This window comes from Mobula hypostoma, chromosome 17 (assembly GCF_963921235.1).
Source record: "Mobula hypostoma chromosome 17, sMobHyp1.1, whole genome shotgun sequence".
NCBI classification, from domain to species: Eukaryota; Metazoa; Chordata; class Chondrichthyes; order Myliobatiformes; family Myliobatidae; genus Mobula; species Mobula hypostoma.
Genome location: NC_086113.1, coordinates 69,046,741 through 69,066,938, shown reverse-complemented (window position 1 = coordinate 69,066,938; position 20,198 = coordinate 69,046,741). Strand labels below are relative to the sequence as shown.

The following is a 20,198-nucleotide window of genomic DNA, read 5'->3' as shown; positions in this document are numbered from 1 at the left end:
CATAGTGTCGTTTGATATTGTACTCTTTCGCCACAGCCATTTGTTGTGAGCATATCAGACACACAGGTTTGCCGTTGACCTCACAGAAGGAAAAACGATCTTTCCAATTATCGTTGAATATCTGACCTTCGATGTCAACTTTTCTTGGAAAGCATTTTGAACCACAGCAGCAAACAGTCTCAGCCTTGCTACAGATGTTAACTTACCTGAGTACTCTGTGTGTTTATACTGAGTCTGACAACGCAGTGGGGCCCTAGTGGTCTTCAGTGCAGGGTGGTAGGAGCTTATGCAGAGCGGGTGGTTAACTGCCGCCTATTGTTTTCTGAGTACACACAACAAGCTGCCGGTACAGCAGCCGGCACAGACAGCGCTGGGAGAGAGAGCGGCTGCTGTACAGATACATAATAAATGGTTGTGAATATACTTCTTTTTCCCCAAACAAGCCCGCGGGCCGGATGCAGCCCGTGGGCCGGTAGTTTGACACCCCTGCCCTAGCCTGTGGAACAGCATTCCCCTCCCTATCAGATCTGCCCCCTCCATTGACTCTTTTAAGTCCAGGCTCAAAACTTACCTTTATTCACTAGTGTTTGAATCTTCCTGATGTGGCTGATTTTTGGCTTGTGCCTAGGCTCGTGTGTTGTTTATTTTGTGCCTATAAGCTGTGTGCCTTATTGTTTATATCTGTGTTTCTTGTAGTTGTGATTTTAGCTACCTTTTATGGCTTGTACAGCACTTTGGTCAACATGGGTTGTTTTTAAATGTGCTTTATAAATAAATTTGACTTGACTTGTGATTGGGGTGGGCTTCAGCTGCAGAAGATCTTTAAAGAAGGTGAAGAGTGATCTGATTTCTCTATTGCTGGAGGGCTTCTGAGCATCAGCTCCTGATGTCACTCATCTACCACTATAGGGCAAACTTGCCCCAAATCATCACCTTGGTCCAAAGCGGCTGCTCCATGCGTGGAGGTCACGCTACAAGGTTCACGTTTGTGCACTTGATGCATTGTTGCTCACACCTGGGAATTACACTTGCAGTGTGCCTCATCGTAGATTTATAAATCTAGCCACACGTAGTGTAGTACAATGCTGCTTCAATGTGTCATAGAATATACAGTATAATAGTACAGAACAGATAACCAGGGACTTTTTACAAGGGCAGAAATGGCAAATATGAGGGGGAATAATATCAAGCTGATTGGAGGAAAGTACAGGAGGGGATGTTAGAGGTAAGTTTTTTTTACACAGAGATGAGTGCATGAAATACTCTGCTAGGGGTGGTGGTAGAGATGAAATGCCCTGCTCGGGGTGGTGGTAGAGGCAGCTACATTAGGGACATTGAAGAAATGCTTAGATAGGTATATGGATGACAGAAACATGGCTATATAGGAGGGAAGGGTTAGATTGATTTTAGAGTAGCTTTTAAGGTTGGCTCAATATTGTGTACTATACCGTAGTGTTTTACCTTTAGTGTCCATTTTATTAGATACCATTAGACATAGGAGAAGAAGTAGGCCATTTGGCCCATTGAGTCTGGTCCACAATTTCATAATGGCTGACATATTATCTCCCTCATTTTCCTGCCTCCTCCTTATAACCTTGCACACCCTCATTAATCAAGAACCAACCAACCTCTGCATTGGATATACCAAATGACTTGCCTTTCACAGCTATCTGTGGCATAGAATTCCACAGATTCACCACCCTATAGCTAAAGAATTTTTCCTCACCTCTAAATGGATGACCCTCAATTCTGAAATTCTGAGGCTGGGCCATCTAGTCCTAGACTCCCCCACTATAGGAAACATCCTCTCCATGCCCACTCTATCCAGACCTTTTCAATATTCAATAGGTTTCAATGTGTTCTCCCCCCATTTTTCTAAACTCCAGTTTGTACAGGCCCAGAGCCATCAAATGCTCCTCATATGTTAACCCTTTTATTCCTGGCATCATTCTCATGAACCTCCTCTGGACTTTCTCCAAAGCCAGCACAACCCTTTCTTAGATAAGGGATCCAAACCTGCTCACAATACTCTAAGTATGGTCTGGCCAATGTAAATCCTCAGTATTATATCGTTACTTTTCTATTCTTTCACAATACTCTCAGTATGGTCTGGCCAATATAAATCCTCAGTATTATATCGTACTTTTGTATTCTGGTTTTCTCAAAATAAATGCTAACATTGCATTTGCCTTCCTTAACACTGATTCAACCTGCAAGTTAACCTTAGAGAATCCTGCACGAGAATTCCCAAGCCCTTTTGCACCTCTGATTTTTGAATTTTCTCCCCATTTATGTAATAGTCCATGCCTTTATTACTTCTGCCAAAGTGCATGACCATACACCTCCTTACATTATATTCCATCTGACACTTCGTGGCCCATTCTCCTAGTCTGTCTTTAAGTCCTTCTGCAGACACCCCACTTCCTCAACACTATCTGCCCTTCCACCAGTCTTAATATCGTCCACAAACTTGCCATCAATTCCTTCATTCAAATCAGTGACAATGTGAAAAGAAGCAGACCACACCAGCCCCTGTGGCACACCACTTGTCACCAGAAAAGACCCTGTTCATTCCAACTCTTTGCCACCTGCCAGTTAACCAATCCTCCATTGACTCTAGCATCTTTCTTATAATATCATGACTCTTATCTTGTTAAGCAGGCTCATGTGCAGTACCTTGTCAAAGGCCTTCTGAAAATCCAAATAAACAACATCCACTGACTGTCCTTGTCTATCCTGCTAAGCTTTCACAAGTCTTCAGCCACCTCTTGCAGAATCTGGGTTGTGGTCCATCAGGTCCAGGTGACTTATCTACCTTCAGACTTTTCACCTTCACAAGCACCTTCTCCTTAGTAATAGCAACGCCACTCACTTCTGCCCCCTGACACTCTCGCAATTCTCGCATTCTGCTTGCGTCTTCCACAGTGAAGACCTGACACAAAATACTTTTTATATGCAAACTTGAGAAAATCTGCAGATGCTGGAAATCCAAGCAAAACACACAAAATTCTGGGGAAATTCAGCAGGCCAGGCAGCATCCATGGAAAAGAGCAACAGGGTCTCAGCCTGAAACGTCGACTGGTTGCTCTTTTCAAAGGACGCTGCCTGGCCTGATGAGTTTCTCTGGCATTCGGTGTGCGTTACTTGTTATCTGCCCTCCCTTTTGCTTTTATGTTGTCTTTGATTTCCCTTGTCAGCCATGATTGCCTCATCCTATGTTTAGAATAATTCTTCATCTTTGGGATGTATCTTTCCTGCACTTCCAAATTCCCCCAGAAACTCCAGCCATTGCTGTTCTGCCGTCATCCCTGCTAGTGTCCCCTTGCAATCAACCTTGGTCAGCTCTTCTCCCACACCTCTGTAATCCACTTTACTCCACTGTCATACTGACGGACCCCACGCACTCTTCATATAAACTCTTCTCCCTTCTGCCATCTGGATAAAGGCACCGAAGCATTCGGGCTCTCGTGACCAGACTATGTAACAGTTTCTTCCCCCCAAGCCATCAGACTCCTCAATACCCAGAGCCTAGCTTGACACCAACCTAATATACCCTCTACTGTGCCTATTGTCTTGTTTATTATTTATTGTAGTGCCTGCACTGTTTTGTGCACTTTATGCAGTCCTGGGTAGGTCTGTAGTCTAGTGTAGTTGTGTGTTGTTTTACGTAGTTCAGTGAAGTTTTTGTATTGTTTCATGTAGCAACATGGTCCTGGAAAACGTCTCATTTTTACTATGTTCTGTACCACCAGTTATGGTTGAAATGACAAAAGTGACTTGACTTGACCTGAATTATGGGTAACTACCTCCCTGTAGCTCCTATCTCCTCATTCTTCCATATGAGCTGAAGATCATTGAACTACAGGTCCAGTTCCTTAACACAGTCCCTATGGAGCTGCAGCTCGATGCACTTCATGCAGATGTAATTAGCAGGGAGACTGGAGGTCTTCCAAATTTCCCACATCTCATACAAGTAACATACCACTATCTTCTGATCTATTTTCAGCATACTAGCTATGTACTGATAGAGATAAAAGAAAAACTTACTAGGAACATTCTTACTTACTCAGAACCTCCGTCTGTGCGTGCCCAAGCCTGTTCTTGTATAAACCTGTTGAGCCAAACCAGATCAATCTAAGAATGCCCCACTCCACCAATGGCCGCCCCACCTACACCCCCTTTCTTTTTATTAGTCCCGCGTTGCTGCCCACTGAGGGGTAAAAAGCTGAAAAGCACTTGAGCTCTTTTTAAACTTCGCACTGCATTGCCAATGATCGACCTCTCGCGCTGTTGACTGCCTGCCAAGATAAAAGCCAAAAAGGGCCTGAGCTCTTTTAAATCTCGCTCCGCATCACCAACGAACAACCTTTTGCACTGATTGCCCCCTATTGAGAAAAACATACCTGTACATCTGCTCATTAATGCAAATATCTAACCACCCAATTGTGTGGCAGCGATTCAATGCATAAAAACATGCAGATATGCCCAAGAGGTTCAGTTGTTCAGACCAAACATCAGAATGGGGAAGAAATGTGTTCTAAGTAACTTTGACCGTGGAATGGTTGTTGGTGCCAGATGGGGTGGTTTGAGTATCTTAGAAACAGCTGATCTTCTGGGATTTTCACACACAACAGTTCCGGAATTTACAGAAAATGGTGCGAGAAACAAAAAGAAAATCCAGTGAGCATCAGTTCTGTGGGTGAAAACATCTTTTTAATGAGAGTGGTCAGAGAAGAATGGCCAGACTGGTTTAAGTCAGCAGGAGGGCGATAGTAACTCAAATAAACACGTTACAAAAGTGGTGTTCAGAGGAGCGTCTCTGAATGCACAAAATGTTGAACCTTGAAGTGGATGGGCTACAGCAGCAGAAGATCACAAACATACACTCAGTGGCCACTTTATTTGGTACAGGAGGTACTTAATGTGTATAAATCAAATTAAATACATTCAAAATAGTGAGAGAGAGAAAACAAACCCACATTGTTACGCAAGAAATTACATGCATAGTCCAAGTCCCTGAGCAACATGCAGATTGTTGGTACAGCTCCTGGCAATCCAGCCTGTCATACTGGTCAAACACTGGAGAGCAGCACTGATGGGAGAGCTGAGCTCCCAAATGAGCATGGACACGATGTTACATTGCCTCCAGTGTCTTCTCACTTGGACTGCAGAAGCAGGTAAGCCTGTGGCTCGAGGCCTAGTCCTCGCTATAACCAAGGCCATGCTGCTGCCACGTCGCCTGTCCTTCCACCAAACAAGGAAACAGGCCTGCAGCATCTTACATTATCAATATCCAACAGGGTCTTGCAATGGCAAGAGAAACGTCCAAATTGTACTGCTTTCGCGCACCAACTCCGATGTCTTCAATACAGAAGGAAGCATAATTGTCTGCACCCACGTCAGCTCCTACTTTCTCCAGTCCGAGGACCGGCTTCTCCGTCTCCCCGCCCGAGCACCGGCTTCTCCCTCTCCCGGCCCGAGCACCGGCTTCTCCCTCTCCCGGCCCGAGCACCGGCTTCTCCCTCTCCCGGCCCGAGCACCGGCTTCTCCCTCTCCCGGCCCGAGCACCGGCTTCTCCCTCTCCCGGACCGAGTACCGGCTTCTCCGTCTCCCGGCCCGAGTACCGGCTTCTCCGTCTCCCGGCCCGAGTACCGGCTTCTCCGTCTCCCGGCCCGAGTACCGGCTTCTCCGTCTCCCGGCCCGAGTACCGGCTTCTCCGTCTCCCGGCCCGAGTACCGGCTTCTCCGTCTCCCGGCCCGAGTACCGGCTTCTCCGTCTCCCGGCCCGAGTACCGGCTTCTCCGTCTCCCGGCCCGAGTACCGGCTTCTCCGTCTCCCGGCCCGAGTACCGGCTTCTCCGTCTCCCGGCCCGAGTACCGGCTTCTCCGTCTCCCGGCCCGAGTACCGGCTTCTCCGTCTCCCGGCCCGAGTACCGGCTTCTCCGTCTCCCGGCCCGAGTACCGGCTTCTCTGTCTCCCGGCCCGAGTACCGGCTTCTCTGTCTCCCGGCCCGAGTACCGGCTTCTCTGTCTCCCGTCCCGAGTACCGGCTTCTCTGTCTCCTGGCCCGAGTACCGGCTTCTCTGTCTCCTGGCCCGAGTACCGGCTTCTCTGTCTCCTGGCCCGAGTACCGGCTTCTCTGTCTCCTGTCCCGAGTACCGGCTTCTCTGTCTCCTGGCCCGAGCACCGGCTTCTCTGTCTCCTGGCCCGAGTACTGGCTTCTCTGTCTCCTGGCCCGAGCACCGTCTGCTTTAACACTCCAGCTGGCTGCTCTGAATAATGAACAGGCCGCTGATGTGATAGACTCGCTGTACCTATTGCACGTCATCTAAATTGGAGGAAGATCAGTTCTGGTGGTTTCAGAAAGGATCTGGCAGGTGTGGATTGCGATAGACTGTTTTCTGTCAAAGGTGCACTTGGTAAGTGGGAGGCGTTTAAAAGTGAAATTTTGAGAGCACGAAGTTTTATGTGACTGTCAGAATAAAAGGTAAAGAATAACAGGTGTGAGGAACCTTGGTTTTCAAGACATATTGAGGCCCTGGTTAAGAAGAAAAAAGGAGGTGGATTGCAGGTATAGGCAGGTAGGAACAAATGAGGTACTTATGGAGTGTAAGAAATGCAAAAGAAGACTTAAGGGAGGACTAAGGCATGAGGTTGCCATAGCAGACAAGGTGAAGGAGATTCCTGAGTGATTCTGTAGATATATTAAAGCGAAAGGATTGCAATCAACAAAATTGATCCCCTGGAAGACCAGGATGGTATGGTAATCGATGCCTGGAGGTAAAAGAGATGGGGGAGATCTTAAATGCATTTTTTGCACCTGTATTTACTCAGAAGACTATAGAAGTAAGGCAAAATGGCATGAACTTCACGGAATCCTTACAGATAACACATAGAAGTGTTTGTTGTCTTGAGGCAAATCAGAGTGGATACATTCCCAGAGCCTGACAAGGTATTCCTTTGGACCATGCAGGAAGGAGGGCAGTGCAGAACTGTGGGGGCTCCAGCAGAGATATTTAAATCACCCTTAGCAACAGCTGAAATGCCAGAACATTGGGGGATTGCCAATGTTGTTCCGCTGTTTAAGAAAGCTCTAAAAATAAACCAGGAAATTATAGGCCGGAAATTGGACACCTACCTACAGGAAAGATGTAAATAAGGTTGAAAGAGTACAGAGAAGATTTACAAGAAGTTTGCCAGGTCTGGGGGACCTGAGTTATATGGCAAGATTGTAAAGGTTAGGACTTTATTTCTTGGAACGTAGAATATTGAGAGGTTATTTGATAGAGATATAGGCAGGGTAAATGCAAGCAGGCTTTTTCCACTGAGGTTGGGTGAGATTACAACTAGAGGTCATGATTAAGGGTGAAGGGAGAACAATTTAAGGGGAACATGAATTAAATTCAGTCAGAGGGTTGTGAGACTGTGGAATGAGTTGCCCATGCAAGTGGAGCATGTGAGCTCGATTTCAACGTTTAAGAGTAGTTTGGATAGGTGCATGGATGGCAGGACTATGAAGGGTTACGGTCCCGGTGCAGGTTGATGGGAATAGACAGTTTAAATGGGTCAGCGTGGACTGGATTGGCTAAGGACCTGCTTCTGTTCTGTACATCTCCATGAACACAGGTGGCTGGAGCTTAATAGCATTACTCCAACCACCAAGCTACCATGACCCTGGGGAAAAGATACTGGCTGTCCGTTCTACTGATCCATGTCATAATTTTTTCAGGTCTCCCTTCAGCCTCCATCATTCTAGAGTAAATAACCCTAGATAGTCCAGCCTCTCCTTTTATCACATGCCTTCTAATCCAGGCAGCATCCTGTTTAACCTCTTCCGCACCCATTCCCATGCCTCCATATCCTCCCTATAACAGGGCAACTCTGAGCACTTCCCAGCCTACAAGGCTGTAGATGACACACTGTCTCACAGCTCCAGAGACACTGGTTTGATCCTGGAGTGCATGTGGGTCTTATTGGGATATTCTGGTTTTCAGTCATAACTCAAGTGAGGGAGGGGTTATAGATTAATTGGATGCTGTAACTAGTTCCTAGCGTGCAGTTAGTGATGGAAACGGGGAGTTTATGAGAATACGTGGGGAGAATACAATAGGTTTATTGTAGCATTATTGTAAATGGGTGACTGTTTCTGTGCTATATCTAATGATCTATGCTATTATTTGTTGTTAAACATATAAACACTACCTTTGTCAAAGACACATGTGGGTTTGAAGAATTTTCATGCCCTTCTAGTACTTCAAAAATTGTTCAGTTTGAAATGGTACAAGTTCTATTCAGAAGTAGCAATCAGGAAACCTGCAACTGGCTACGAATGAAAGCACAAGCTTTGGGAAGCTTTCATCGTGCAGTTAACACTGACTTCCTGCTGCAATTAATCAAAGTCAGTCTCAGTAAAAAGCTGCAGGCTGGATCTTGTATAGTCTTACCCAGAACCAAGACACTTCAACAGACTCGAGTATGAATCTGGTACATTAAACAGAAGACGGATACTCATTCAAGGGTTTGTAAATTCCTTAAACCTCAGGGGCCTCACCTGGCACCATGAGCCAGTCTTTTAAGGATTTCAACAAGAACGTCTCCTTCACTTCTGATGCCTTCTCCATGTCTTTCACTGGACATCACCTGAGTAACAAAAACAGGAAAACAACATTTGCCAAATGAATGGGAGAGCGTTCACTGATAATATGAATCCATTTATGTGAGATAAGAAACTGCTGGGACACCACTTCCTTGCTGGAATTTCAATGAAGGGGAAAGAAAAAGTCCAAAATGATTTTAATACTATCCACATCTAGTAGGTTATAGCAGTTGTTATAGTAGAAGATTTTAACTTTCCATATATTGACTTGGACTCTCATACTATAAAAGGACTAGATGGGATAGAGTTTGTCAGATGTATTCAGGGAAGTTTTCTTAATCAGTACATAGAAGTTCCAATGAGAGAGTGATCAGTACTTGATCTGCTGTTGGGGAATGAGACAAGGCTGGTGACAGAGGTTTGTTTAGGTGAGCACTTTGCATCTAGAAACATAGAAAACCAACAGCACAATACAGGCCCATCGGCCTGCAAAGCTGTACCCGACATGTTCTTACCTGAGAAATTACCTAGGGTTACCCATTGTGCTCTATTTTTCTAAGCTCCATGTACCTATCGAGGAGTCTCCTAAAGGACCCTATCATATCCGCCTCCACCACCGTCGCTAGCAGCCCATTCCATGTACTCACCACTCTCTGTGTAAAAAAACTTAACCCCGACTTCTCCTTTTACCTACTTCCAAGCACCTTGAATGTATCTCATGCTAGCCGTTTCAGCCCTGGGAAAAAGCCTCTGACTATCTACACGATCAATGCCTCTCATCTTATACACCTCTATCAGGTCACCTCTCATCCTCCATCGCTCCAAGGAGAAAAGGCTGAGTTCACTCAACCTATTCTCATAAGGCATGCTCCCCAATCCAGGCAACATCCTTGTAAATCTCCTCTGCACCCTTTCTATGGTTTCCATATCCTTCCTGTAGTGAGGCGACCACAACTGAGCACAGTACTCCAAGTGGGGTCTGACCAGGGTCCTATATAGCTGCAACATTACCTCTCGGCTCCTAAACTCAATCCCACGATTGATGAAGGCCAATGCACCGTATGCTTTCTTAACCACAGAGTCAACCTGCGCAGCAGCTTTGAGTGTCCTATGGACTCGGACCCCAGGATCACTCTGATCCTCCACACTGCCAAGAGTCTTGCCATTAATACTATATTCTGCCATCATATTTAACCTACCAAAATAAACCACCTCACACTTATCTGGGTTGAACACCATCTGCCACCTCTTAGCCCAGTTTACATCCTATCAATGCCCCGCTGTAACCTCTGACAGCCCTCCACACTATCCACAACACTCCCAACCTTTATGCCATCAGCAAATTTACTAACTCATCCCTCCACTTCTTCATCCAGGTCATTTATAAAAATCACGAAGAGCAGGGGTCCCAGAACAGATCCCTAAGGCACACCACTGGTCACCGACCTCCATGCAGAATATGACCCATCTACAACCACTCTTTGCCTTCTGTGGGCAAGCCAGTTCTGGATCCAAAAAGCAATGTCCCCTTGGATCCTATGCCACCTTACTTTCTCAATAAGCTTTGCATGGGGTACCTTATCAAATGCCTTGCTAAAATCCAAAAAACACTACATCTACGGCTCTACCTTCATCAATGTGTTTAGTTACATCCTCAAAAAATTCCATCAGGCTCGTAAGACACAACCTGCCTTTCACAAAGCCATGCTGACTATTCCTAATCATATTATCCCTCTCCAAATGTTCAAAAATCCTGCCTCTCAGGGTCTTCTCCATTAACTTACCAACCACTGAAGTAAGACTCACTGGTCTATAATGTCCTGGGCTATCTCTATCCCTTTTCTTGAATAAGGGAACAACAGCCGCAACACTCCAATCCCCCGGAATCTCTCCCGTCCTCACTAATGATGCAAAGATCATCGCCAGAGACTCAGCAATCTCCTCCCTTGCCTCCCACAGTAGCCTGGGGTACATCTTGTCTGGTCCTGGTGACTTATCCAACTTGATGCTTTCCAAAAGCTCCAGTACATCCTCTTTTTTAATACCTACTTGCTCAAGCTTTTCAGTCCACTGTAATTCATCCCTACAATAACCAAGGTCCTTTTCTGTAGTGAATACTGAAGCAAAGTATTCATTAAGTATCTTTGCTGTCTCCTCCGGTTCCATACACACTTTTCAACTGTCACACTTGATTGGTCCTACTCTTTCACATCTTATCCTCTTGCTCTTCACAAACTTGTAGAATGCCTTGGGGTTTTCCTGAATCCTGTCCGCCAAGGCCTTCTCATGACCCCTTCTGGTTCTCCTAATTTCATTCTTAAGCTCCTTCCTGCTAGACTTATATTCTTCTAGATCTCTATCATTACCTCGTCTTTTGAACCTTTCTAGTGATCACAATGCCATTAGTTTCAAAGTAAATATGCAAAAAGATAGGTCTGATAAGCAGGTTGCGATTTTTAAGTTGGAGAAAGGCCAATTTTGATGGTATCAGCAAAGATTTGGCAAGTGTGGATTGGGACATGGCCTGTTTTCTGGCAAATGTGAGCTTGGAAAGTGCGAGGCCTTTAAAAGTGAAATTTTGAGAGCATGAAGCTTTGTGTGCCTGTCAGGAAAAAAAAAGCTAAAGATAACAGGTGTCGGGAAGCTTGGTTTTCAAGAGATATTAAGAAGAAAAAAATAGGAGGTGCATAGAAAGTACGGGCAGGTAGGAACAAATGAGGTATTTATGCAGTACAAGAAATTCAAGAGAATGCTTAAGAAAGAAATCAGGAGGGCTAAAAGAAGGCATGAGGTCACCTTAGCAGAGATGATGAAGGACAATCCTCAGGGAATCTACACATATGTTAAGAGCAAAATGATTGCAAAGACCAAAATTGGTTCTCTGGAAGATCAGAATGTTAATCCATGTTTGGAGCCAAAAGAGATGAGTGAGATCTTCATACAGATGCAGAAGCTGCATTTACTCAGGAGACATACACAGAGTCTACAGAAGTAAGGCAAAATGGCATCAACTTCATCGACTCTTTACAGATTAGAGAGGAGGAGGTGTTTGCTGTCTTGAGGCAAATCAGGGTGCATAAATCCCCAGGGCCTGACAAGGTGAACCCTTGGACCCTGTGGGAGGCAAGTGCAGAAATTACGGGGGCCCTAGCAGTAATATTTAAATCATCCTTAGCGACAGGTGAAGTGCTGGAGGACTGGAAGATGGTCAACGATGTCCCACTGTTTAAGAAAGGCTCGAAAAATAGACCAGCAAATTTTAGGCCGGTGAGCCTGACATCAGTAGTGGGAAAATTATTGGAAGGTATGTGAGTATTTGGATAGATACAGACTGATTAAGGATAGTCAGCATGGCTTCATGCTTGATAGATTGTGTCTTACCAATCTTACAGAGCTTTTCGAGGAAGTTTCCAGGAAAGTAGATGAAGGCAAGTCAGTGGATGTTGCCCACATGCTGGTAATAAATTGGTAATAAATTTATTACCACCTACATGCTGGTAATAAATTGGATTAGACATTAGCTTTGTAGGAGAAGCCAAAGGGTGGTTGTAGATGGTTGCCTCTGTGAACAGAGGCCTGTGACCAGCGGAGTGCTGCAGAGATCAATTCTGGATCTGTTGTTGTTTGTCATCTATATCAACGATCTGGATGATAATGTGATTAACGGGATCAGAAAATTTGTAGATGCCAGCAAGAACAAGGTGCAGTGAACAGCGAGGAAGACTATCATAGCTTGCAGCAGGATCTGGATCAGCTGAACAAATGAGCTGAAAAATGGGAGATAGAATTGCAGACAGGTGTGAGGTGCTACACTTCATTTCAGTGGGACTAACCAGGGTAGGTCTTACACAGTGAATGATAGGGCACTGAGGAGTGTGGTAGAACACAGAAATCTGGAAATACAGGCACATAATTCGTTGAAAGTGGTGTTAGAGCCTGACAGGGTTGTAAAGAAAGTTCTTGGCATATTGGCCTTCATAAATCAAAGTATTGGGTATAGGAAATGGGATGTTATGTGGAAGTTGTAAAAGATACTGGTAAGGCCTAATTTGGAGTATTGTGTGCAATTTTGGTAACCCACCTCCAAGATAGATGTAAATAAGGTTGAAAGAGTACAGAGAAATTTACAAGGATGTTGCCTGGTCTGCAGGACCTGATTTATAAGAAAAGATTGTTTAGGTTAGGGCTTTATTTCTTGGAACATAGAAGACTGAGAGGTTATTTGATAGTGGAAAAAGCCTTCTTGCATTTACCCTGGCTATACCCCTGAGGTTGGGTGGGATTACAACTAGAGTTCATGGGTTAAGGGTGAAACGTGAAAAGTTTACTGGAAGTCAAAAGCAAAAGAGAGGGCATGATGTGGGAGCTGGTGGACTCATTGTGGTTCCTAGTGACCACATCTGCAGGAAGTGTTGGCTGCTTGAGGAACTCAGGCTCAACATTGATGACCTGGAATCTGAGCTTCAAACACCACAACACATCAGGGAGGGGGAGAGTTACCTGGATTCTCTGTTTCAGGAGGTAGGCATTAGATTAGCTGCCTCAAATTCGGTCTGTGGTCAGAGACAAGAGGGTGTGACTGCAAGTGAAGCAGGTAGTGGGATCCAGGAGACAGTATTGGAGGAGCCTCACCCCTTGATTTTGCCCAACAGATTTGAGATTATTGCTCCCTGTGAGGGTGACAGTGGGGGCTGTAGGAAGGATGAGCAACCGAACTGTGGCACCATGGTACAGGGAGCCATTCAAGGGGGTGGGGGTGGGGAGAGAATAGAAACGTAGTGGTAATTGGGGAGTAGACAAAGTTCTCTGTTGCAGGGATAGAGTGTCCCAGAGACTGTGCTGCCTGCCTGGTGCCCAGATTAGGGACATCTCATCTGACCTGCAGAAGAATTTGCCATGAGAGGGGAAAGATCCAGTTGTTGTGGTCCATGGGGTATCCACGACATAGGTAGGACGAGGAAAGAGGTTCTGCTGAGGGAATTTGAGCAGCTATGGACTAAATTAAAAAGCAGAACAAAAAATGGTGGTGATCTCTGGATTATTACCTGAGTCACATGCAAATTGGCACAGGTTTAAGAAGATTAGAGAGTTAAATGTGTGGCTCGAGGATTGGTGTGGGAGAAGTGGGTTTGAATTCATGGGGAACTGGCACTAGTACTGGAGAAGGAGGGACTTGTTCCACTGGGACGGGCTCCATCTGAACTATGATGGGACCTGGATCCTGGCGAATCACTTAACTAGGGTTGTGGATAAGGCTTTAAACTAAATAATAAGGGGGTGGTTCAACAGATTGGAGAAGTATGGATAAAGTAAAAAAGAAAAGTGTGGATAAGAGAAAGTAAAAGCAAAAGTTAAAAAAGAGAAAAGTAAGGGTGGAGTGCAAAAGAGACAAAGGTTACTAGATTTTAAAGGCAGAATGAGTGGAAGAGCACTTCATCTGAATGCCCGTAGTATTTGTAACAAGGTCAATGAACTTGTGGCACAAATCAGTATAAAGTGGTATGATTTTGTGGCCATTATAGAAAATTGGTTGCAGTGTGGAGAGGATTGGGAATTAAATATCCAAGGATATCAGGTAATACGGAAGGATAGGCAGGAGGTAAGGGAGCTGGGTAGTGCTCAATTAAGGGTGAGATCAGAGCGAAAGTGAGAGACGACGTAAGAGCTAAGGAGCAGAATGTTGAATCCATCTGGGTAGAGATTAGGAATAGTAAAGGGAAAAAAATCACTGGTGGGAGTTGTCTATAGGCCACCTAATAGTAACAAGCAATAACCTGGACACATCTGAGGCATGTAAGAATGGAACAGCAGTTATCGTATTTCACTGGCAGCCCCGGAGGGCCTCCCACTTATTCTACGCCTCTCATGTCTCTTCACAGTGCCAGACTAGAGTCAAGCTCAACAGGGTCTTCTTTCCCCGCTGATTCTGCCAAGCCCGTTCCCTTGGCTGTGGTTTCGCTAGATGGTAAGTAGGGACAGTGGGAATCTCGTTCATCCATTCATGCGCGTCACTAATTAGATGACGAGGCATTTGGCTATTAAATACACATCAGCCAGAAGCTGATTAAGTGTACATTTCGTGGCTTTAAGTGTCAGGTCCACAGAATAAATGCATGGTCCCTACCTACCCTCAGCGGGGAATGGGCTATCAGATTTGTCTTGATTGTCCTCTCCCAAGGGTTGACAATGGGGGATGTGAAGCTTCTGATTTGCTTTTAAAGCAGAACGTGAGCTTTGTAAAGACCATTTGACATGCACCATGACTAAAAACACAGTAATGTGCCATTGTGGTGAATTTTACTCTATGTGCCTATCTTCTCTGATCGTACCCAGACAAGCCAAGATACACCAGGAAGTTATGGCACCCTCTCATGGCAAGCAGTCACACTGTGTTCCTTACCTGACTGTTGCCCATTTCCTCTATCCGTCCATGAATGTTTGTAAGATGTTGATTGTCAGCCAGATCGTTAGACTGCAAATCTGCCTCGCAAACGTCTTGGACCCCTTCGAGCTGATGAAGTTCAGCAACCTTTCATTTTCTTCTGACCAGAGACCCCTCGCTCCAACAACGAAACCAAAGTACTCCACTGATTCTGCACCTGTAAGTTCTCCTATCTGGTGTGTGAGTTGTTTGTACTTTCCCTCCTTCTCCTTCCACGCTCTTTCTAGGGACTGATGGTTGTCCTCATATCTATTGGTAATGTCTACTACAACCACTTTCCCTTTCTTCACAAAGATCAGGTCCGGCTTCCATAACGATCCGTCCTCTGTTCTAATATGAGGTTCGACATGCGCATCCCATCCATGCTTACAGACCTTGTCCTTCAACCTTTCCGCCACCTTGTTGTGCCTCTTAATCCGGCTCCTTTTCACCTCCACGCATCTCCTGGAGATGTGGGCCAGGGTCTCATTGGCCACACCACATCTCCTGCAGGTTTTCACTCGTTCTTTGTCCCCTTTATTCCTTGTACACCGTTTTGGATACTGTCCACATCTCAGCAGCAAAGCATCCAGTATCTGGTAGCCCTTCCAGCCTTCGTGATTCTGCAGCCACCAATTGGACGGCTCATTATTCCTGAAGTCTCTGATTCCTTATCCCTGTATAGTTAGCTGGGCCCATTTGTCGAATTCGCCGTCCGCCAGTCTAACTCGAAATTGGATGGCCCTCTCACCTCCTCTTCCATCATCTCCCCAAAGACGTCGTAACCTCCACCAGGAGCTCTCCGTCCGTCCACCTTGTCAGACTCTCAGCACCTCGAGACTAGCCAGACTCCTGATTTTAGCCTGGTTGTCCTCGTTGGCCATGGTGAACGATGCTTTGATAATCCTGTCCTCCGAGAGCTCCAACACCAGCCTCTTCCTGACTACGGCTATCGGAATCAGTGCCTCCAGCTTCGGCAGGCACACCCTTCCGTCCTTATTCCGGGCATACAGTATTCCACCTGCTGTATCCTGGGGTAGGTGGAGGATCTCCTTTGCCGTTGTCCTGATCAGCCAGTCCAGATCCCTGAGTGTTCTGCGACGCTTCAATGAGGGTCAGATGGTAGTAGATCCTTAAAATCATAAACGTCCTCGGGAGCTCAATCTTCTGTAGTGGCTTGAGCTTTGCTGCCTTCAGACTGTGGAACCACTTATCCAATTTGTCGTTCCATCTGTCATCTCTAATACCACACCACGGGTCTATCTTCGCCCCGAGGTACTTTTCAATATCTCCCGGTGGGACAAACTGTATGTCCTTCCCCTCCAGGCTCCATTCCTCCTTCGCGTTGTACAAGTAGGTCTTCCTTTTACATTCACAGTAAAAACCCTTCATCTTTCTCACATTCACTTCAAGTCCGGTTGCCCTGCAGAACCTGTTCAGGATCTCCAGGTTTTCCACCATCCCTTCATAGGAGCTGCTTAGGAGTGCTATATCATCCGCAAATACCAGTGTCGTGCACCTGACCCCTGCTCCCACTTCCACTTCCACTCCTCTCCCGTCTCTTTCCAGTGTGCTTATCAGCGGCTCCATGGCAACGTTAAAGAGCACTGGTGACATGGGGTCTCCTTGTTTGACCCCTTTTCTCACAGCAATTTTTGTCAGTCCGTTCCTCGCCGACCTCCACCACCGATGTTGTGTTGGTGTGTAGGTCTTCGACTAGCTTTCTGAACCGCTGTGGTGTCCCCACTCTTGCTAGTGCCGTCTGGATCAGCTTATGGCCCACTGAGTCAAAGGCCTTCGCTAAATCCACAAACACCACTGACAGATCTTTAACTTGCACATAGATTGGGTGAATCAAGTTGGTCGAGGCAGTCTTGAGGAGGACTTCATAGAATGCATACATGATAGTTTTCTTGAACAGCATGTTACTGAACCGACAAGAAGACATGCTATCTTGGATCTGGTCTTGTGCAATGAGACAGGTACAATTAGCAATTTTGTAGTTAGGGATCCTCTTGGAAAGAGTGATCACAGTATAACTGAGTTTGTCATACAAATGGAGGGTGCAAAACCAGTGTATTATGCCTAAACAAGGGAGACTACAATGGGATGAGCGAAGAGTTGGATAGGCTAAACTGGGAACACAGGCTAGATGGTGGGATGGTTGAGGAACAGTGCAAGACTTTCAAAGAGATTTTTCACGGTGCTCAACAAAATTATATTCCAGTTAAAAGCAAGGACAGTAAGGGTGGGGAGAATCAGCCATGGATAACTAAGGAAATAAAGGAAGACATCAAACTAAAAGCTCGTGTGTATAAAGTCACCAAGAATAGTGGGAAATTGAAAGATTAGGAAAATTTTAAAAAGCAACAAAGAACCATGAAGTGGGCAATAAAGAAAGGGAAGATAGATTATGAAAATAAACTAGCACAAAATATAAAAACGGATAGTCAAAGTTTTTATAATTATACAAAGCAGGAAAGAGTGGCCAAAGTGAATGTAGGTACTTTGAAGGACAAGAAGGGGGAATTGATACTGGGTAATGAGGAAATAGCCGAGTCTTTGAATGACAATTTTGAGTTGGTTTTCATGGTGGAGGACATGTCTAACATGCCGAAGAGAGATGATATGGATGCGATGGGAGGTGAGGACCTGGATACAATAGCGATCACTAAAGAGGTACTGCTGAGCAAACTTGTGGACCTAAAGATAGACAAGTCCCCTGGTCCTAATGGAATGCATCCCAGGGTACTGAAAGAAATGGCAGGAGTTGTAGTTGAGACTTTGATGATAATTTACAAAAATTCTCCGGACTCTGGTCAGGTCCTGGCAGATTGGAAGATGGCAAATGACATGCCAGTGTTCAAAAAGGGATGTACGGAAAAGGCAGGTAACTATCGGCCAGTTAGTTTAATATCTGTAATTGGAAAAATGCTTGAAGATATCATTAAGGAAGAAATAGTGAGGTACCTGGAAAGAAATGGATCCATCATGCAGCGTAGATTCATCAGAGGTAGATTTTGTTTGACAAAAATTCTTCGAGGATATAACAAGCACATTGAATAAAGGGGAACAGCTGGACATTACTTACCTGGATTTCCAGAAGGCATTTGATAAGGTGCCACATAAAAGACTTGTCCATAAGATAAGGATGCATAGAATCGGGGGTGATGTATTAGCATGGATAAAGGATTGGTTAACCAGAAGAAAAAGATGGGTTGGGATACATGGATGTTTCTCTGGTTGGAAATTAGTGGTGAGCAGTGTGCCACAGCTCGGTGCTGGGTCTGGAACTGTTTACAATATATATTAATGATCTGGAAGAGGGAACTGGGTGCAGTGTATCTAAATTTGCTGTTGACTCTAAATTGAGTGGAAAAGCAAATTGTGCAGAGGATACAGAAAGTCTGCAGAGAGATATACAGTGGCTTGCAAAAGTTTGGGCACCCCAGTCAAAATTTCTGTTACTGTGAATAGCTAAGCGAGTAAAAGATGACCTAATTTCCAAAATGCACAAAGTTAAAGATGACACATTTCTTTAATATTTTAAGCAAGATTACTTTTTTATTTCCATCTCTTACATTTTCAAAACAACAAAAAAGGAAAAGGGCCTGAAGTAAAAATTTAGGCACCCTGCATAGTCAGTACTTAGTAACACCCCTTTGGCAAGTATCACAGCTTGTAAACAGTTTCTGTAGCCAGCTAAGAGTCTTTCAATTCTTGTTTGGGGGATTTTCGCCCATTCTTCCTTGCAAAAGGCTTCTAGTTCTGTGAGATTCTTGGGCCGTCCTGCATGCACTGCTCTTCCGAGGTCTATCCACAGATTCTCGATGATGTTTAGGTCAGGGGACTGTGAGGGTCATGGCAAAACCTTCAGCTTGCGCCTCTTGAGGTAGTCCATTGTGGATTTTGAGGTGTGTTTAGGATCATTAACCTGTTGTAGAGCCATTCTCCTTTCATCTTTAGCTTTTTTACAGACGGTGTGATGCTTGCTTCCAGAATTTGCTGGTGTTTAATTGAATTCATTCTTCCCTCTACCAGTGAACTGCAACACAAGCCCAAAGCATGATCGATCCACCCCTGTGCTTAACAGTTGGAGAGGTGTTCTTTTCATGAAATTCTGCACCCATTTTTCTCCAAATATACCTTTGCTCATTGTGGCCAAAAAGTTCTATTTTAACTTCATCAGTCCACAGGACTTGTTTCCAAAATGCATCAGGCTTGTTTAGATGTTCCTTTGCAAACTTCTGACACTGAATTTTGTGGTGAGGACGCAGGAAAGGTTTTCTTCTGATGACTCTTCCATGAAGGTCATATCTGTGCAGGTGTCGCTGCACAGTAGAACAGTGCACCACCACTCCACAGTCTGTTAAATATTCCTGAAGGTCTTTTGCAGTCAAACAGGGGTTTTGATTTGCCTTTCTAGCAATCCTACGAGCAGTTCTCTCGGAAAGTTTTCTTGGTCTTCCAGACCTCAGCTTGACCTCCACTGTTCCTGTTAACTGCCATTGCTTAATTACATTACGAACTGAGGAAACGGCCACCTGAAAATGCTTTGCTAAACAGCCTTCTCCTGTTTTGTGGGCATCATTTATTTTAATTTTCAGAGTGTTAGGCAGCTGCTTAGAGTAGCCCATGGCTGCTGATTGTTGGGACAAGGTTTGAGGAGTCAGGGTATTTATAAAGCTTTGAAATTTGCACCACCTAGCCTTTCCTAATCATGGTTGTGAACAAGCCATAGCCCTAACAAGCTAATTAAGGTCTGAGACCTTGGTAAAAGTTATCTGAGAGCTCAAATCTCTTGGGGTGCCCAAACTTCTGCATGGTGCTCCTTCCCTTTTCTTTTCCACTCTAAAATTGTACAAAACAAAAATAATACACTAATCTTGCTTAAAATGTTGAAAAGAATGACTTTATGATTTTTGGAGATCAGTTCATCTTCTACTCACTTAACTATTCACAGTAACAGAAATTTTCACCAGGGGTGCCCAGACTTTTGCATGCCAGTGTAGATAGGTTGAGTGAGTGGGCAAGGGTCTGGCAGATGGAGTACAATGTTGGAAAATGCGTGATCATCCGTTTTGAAAGGAAAAATGGAAGATCAGATTATTATTTAAATGGTAAAAGATTGCAGCATACTGCTGTACAGGATGGGGGTGCTTGTGTATGAATCACAAAAGGTTG

General features: G+C 44.9%; 1 protein-coding gene across 6 annotated transcripts in view; it reads right to left on the bottom strand.

Annotated features, from left to right (window-relative positions):
- The window catches only part of ulk4 (unc-51 like kinase 4), a 755,583-nt gene that overhangs the window by 7,659 nt on the left and 727,726 nt on the right, over nt 1–20,198 (bottom strand). For 5 of the 6 annotated variants that reach the window (XM_063070087.1, XM_063070093.1, XM_063070092.1 and 2 more), the window contains exons 36-37: nt 8,549–8,637; nt 4,067–4,111 (exon numbers count right to left, since the gene is read on the bottom strand). In XM_063070087.1, the coding sequence (XP_062926157.1) occupies nt 4,067–4,111; nt 8,549–8,637 (134 nt within the window). The remainder of the gene's footprint in view (nt 1–4,066; nt 4,112–8,548; nt 8,638–20,198) is intronic. The other variant, XM_063070088.1, reaches the window with a different exon arrangement.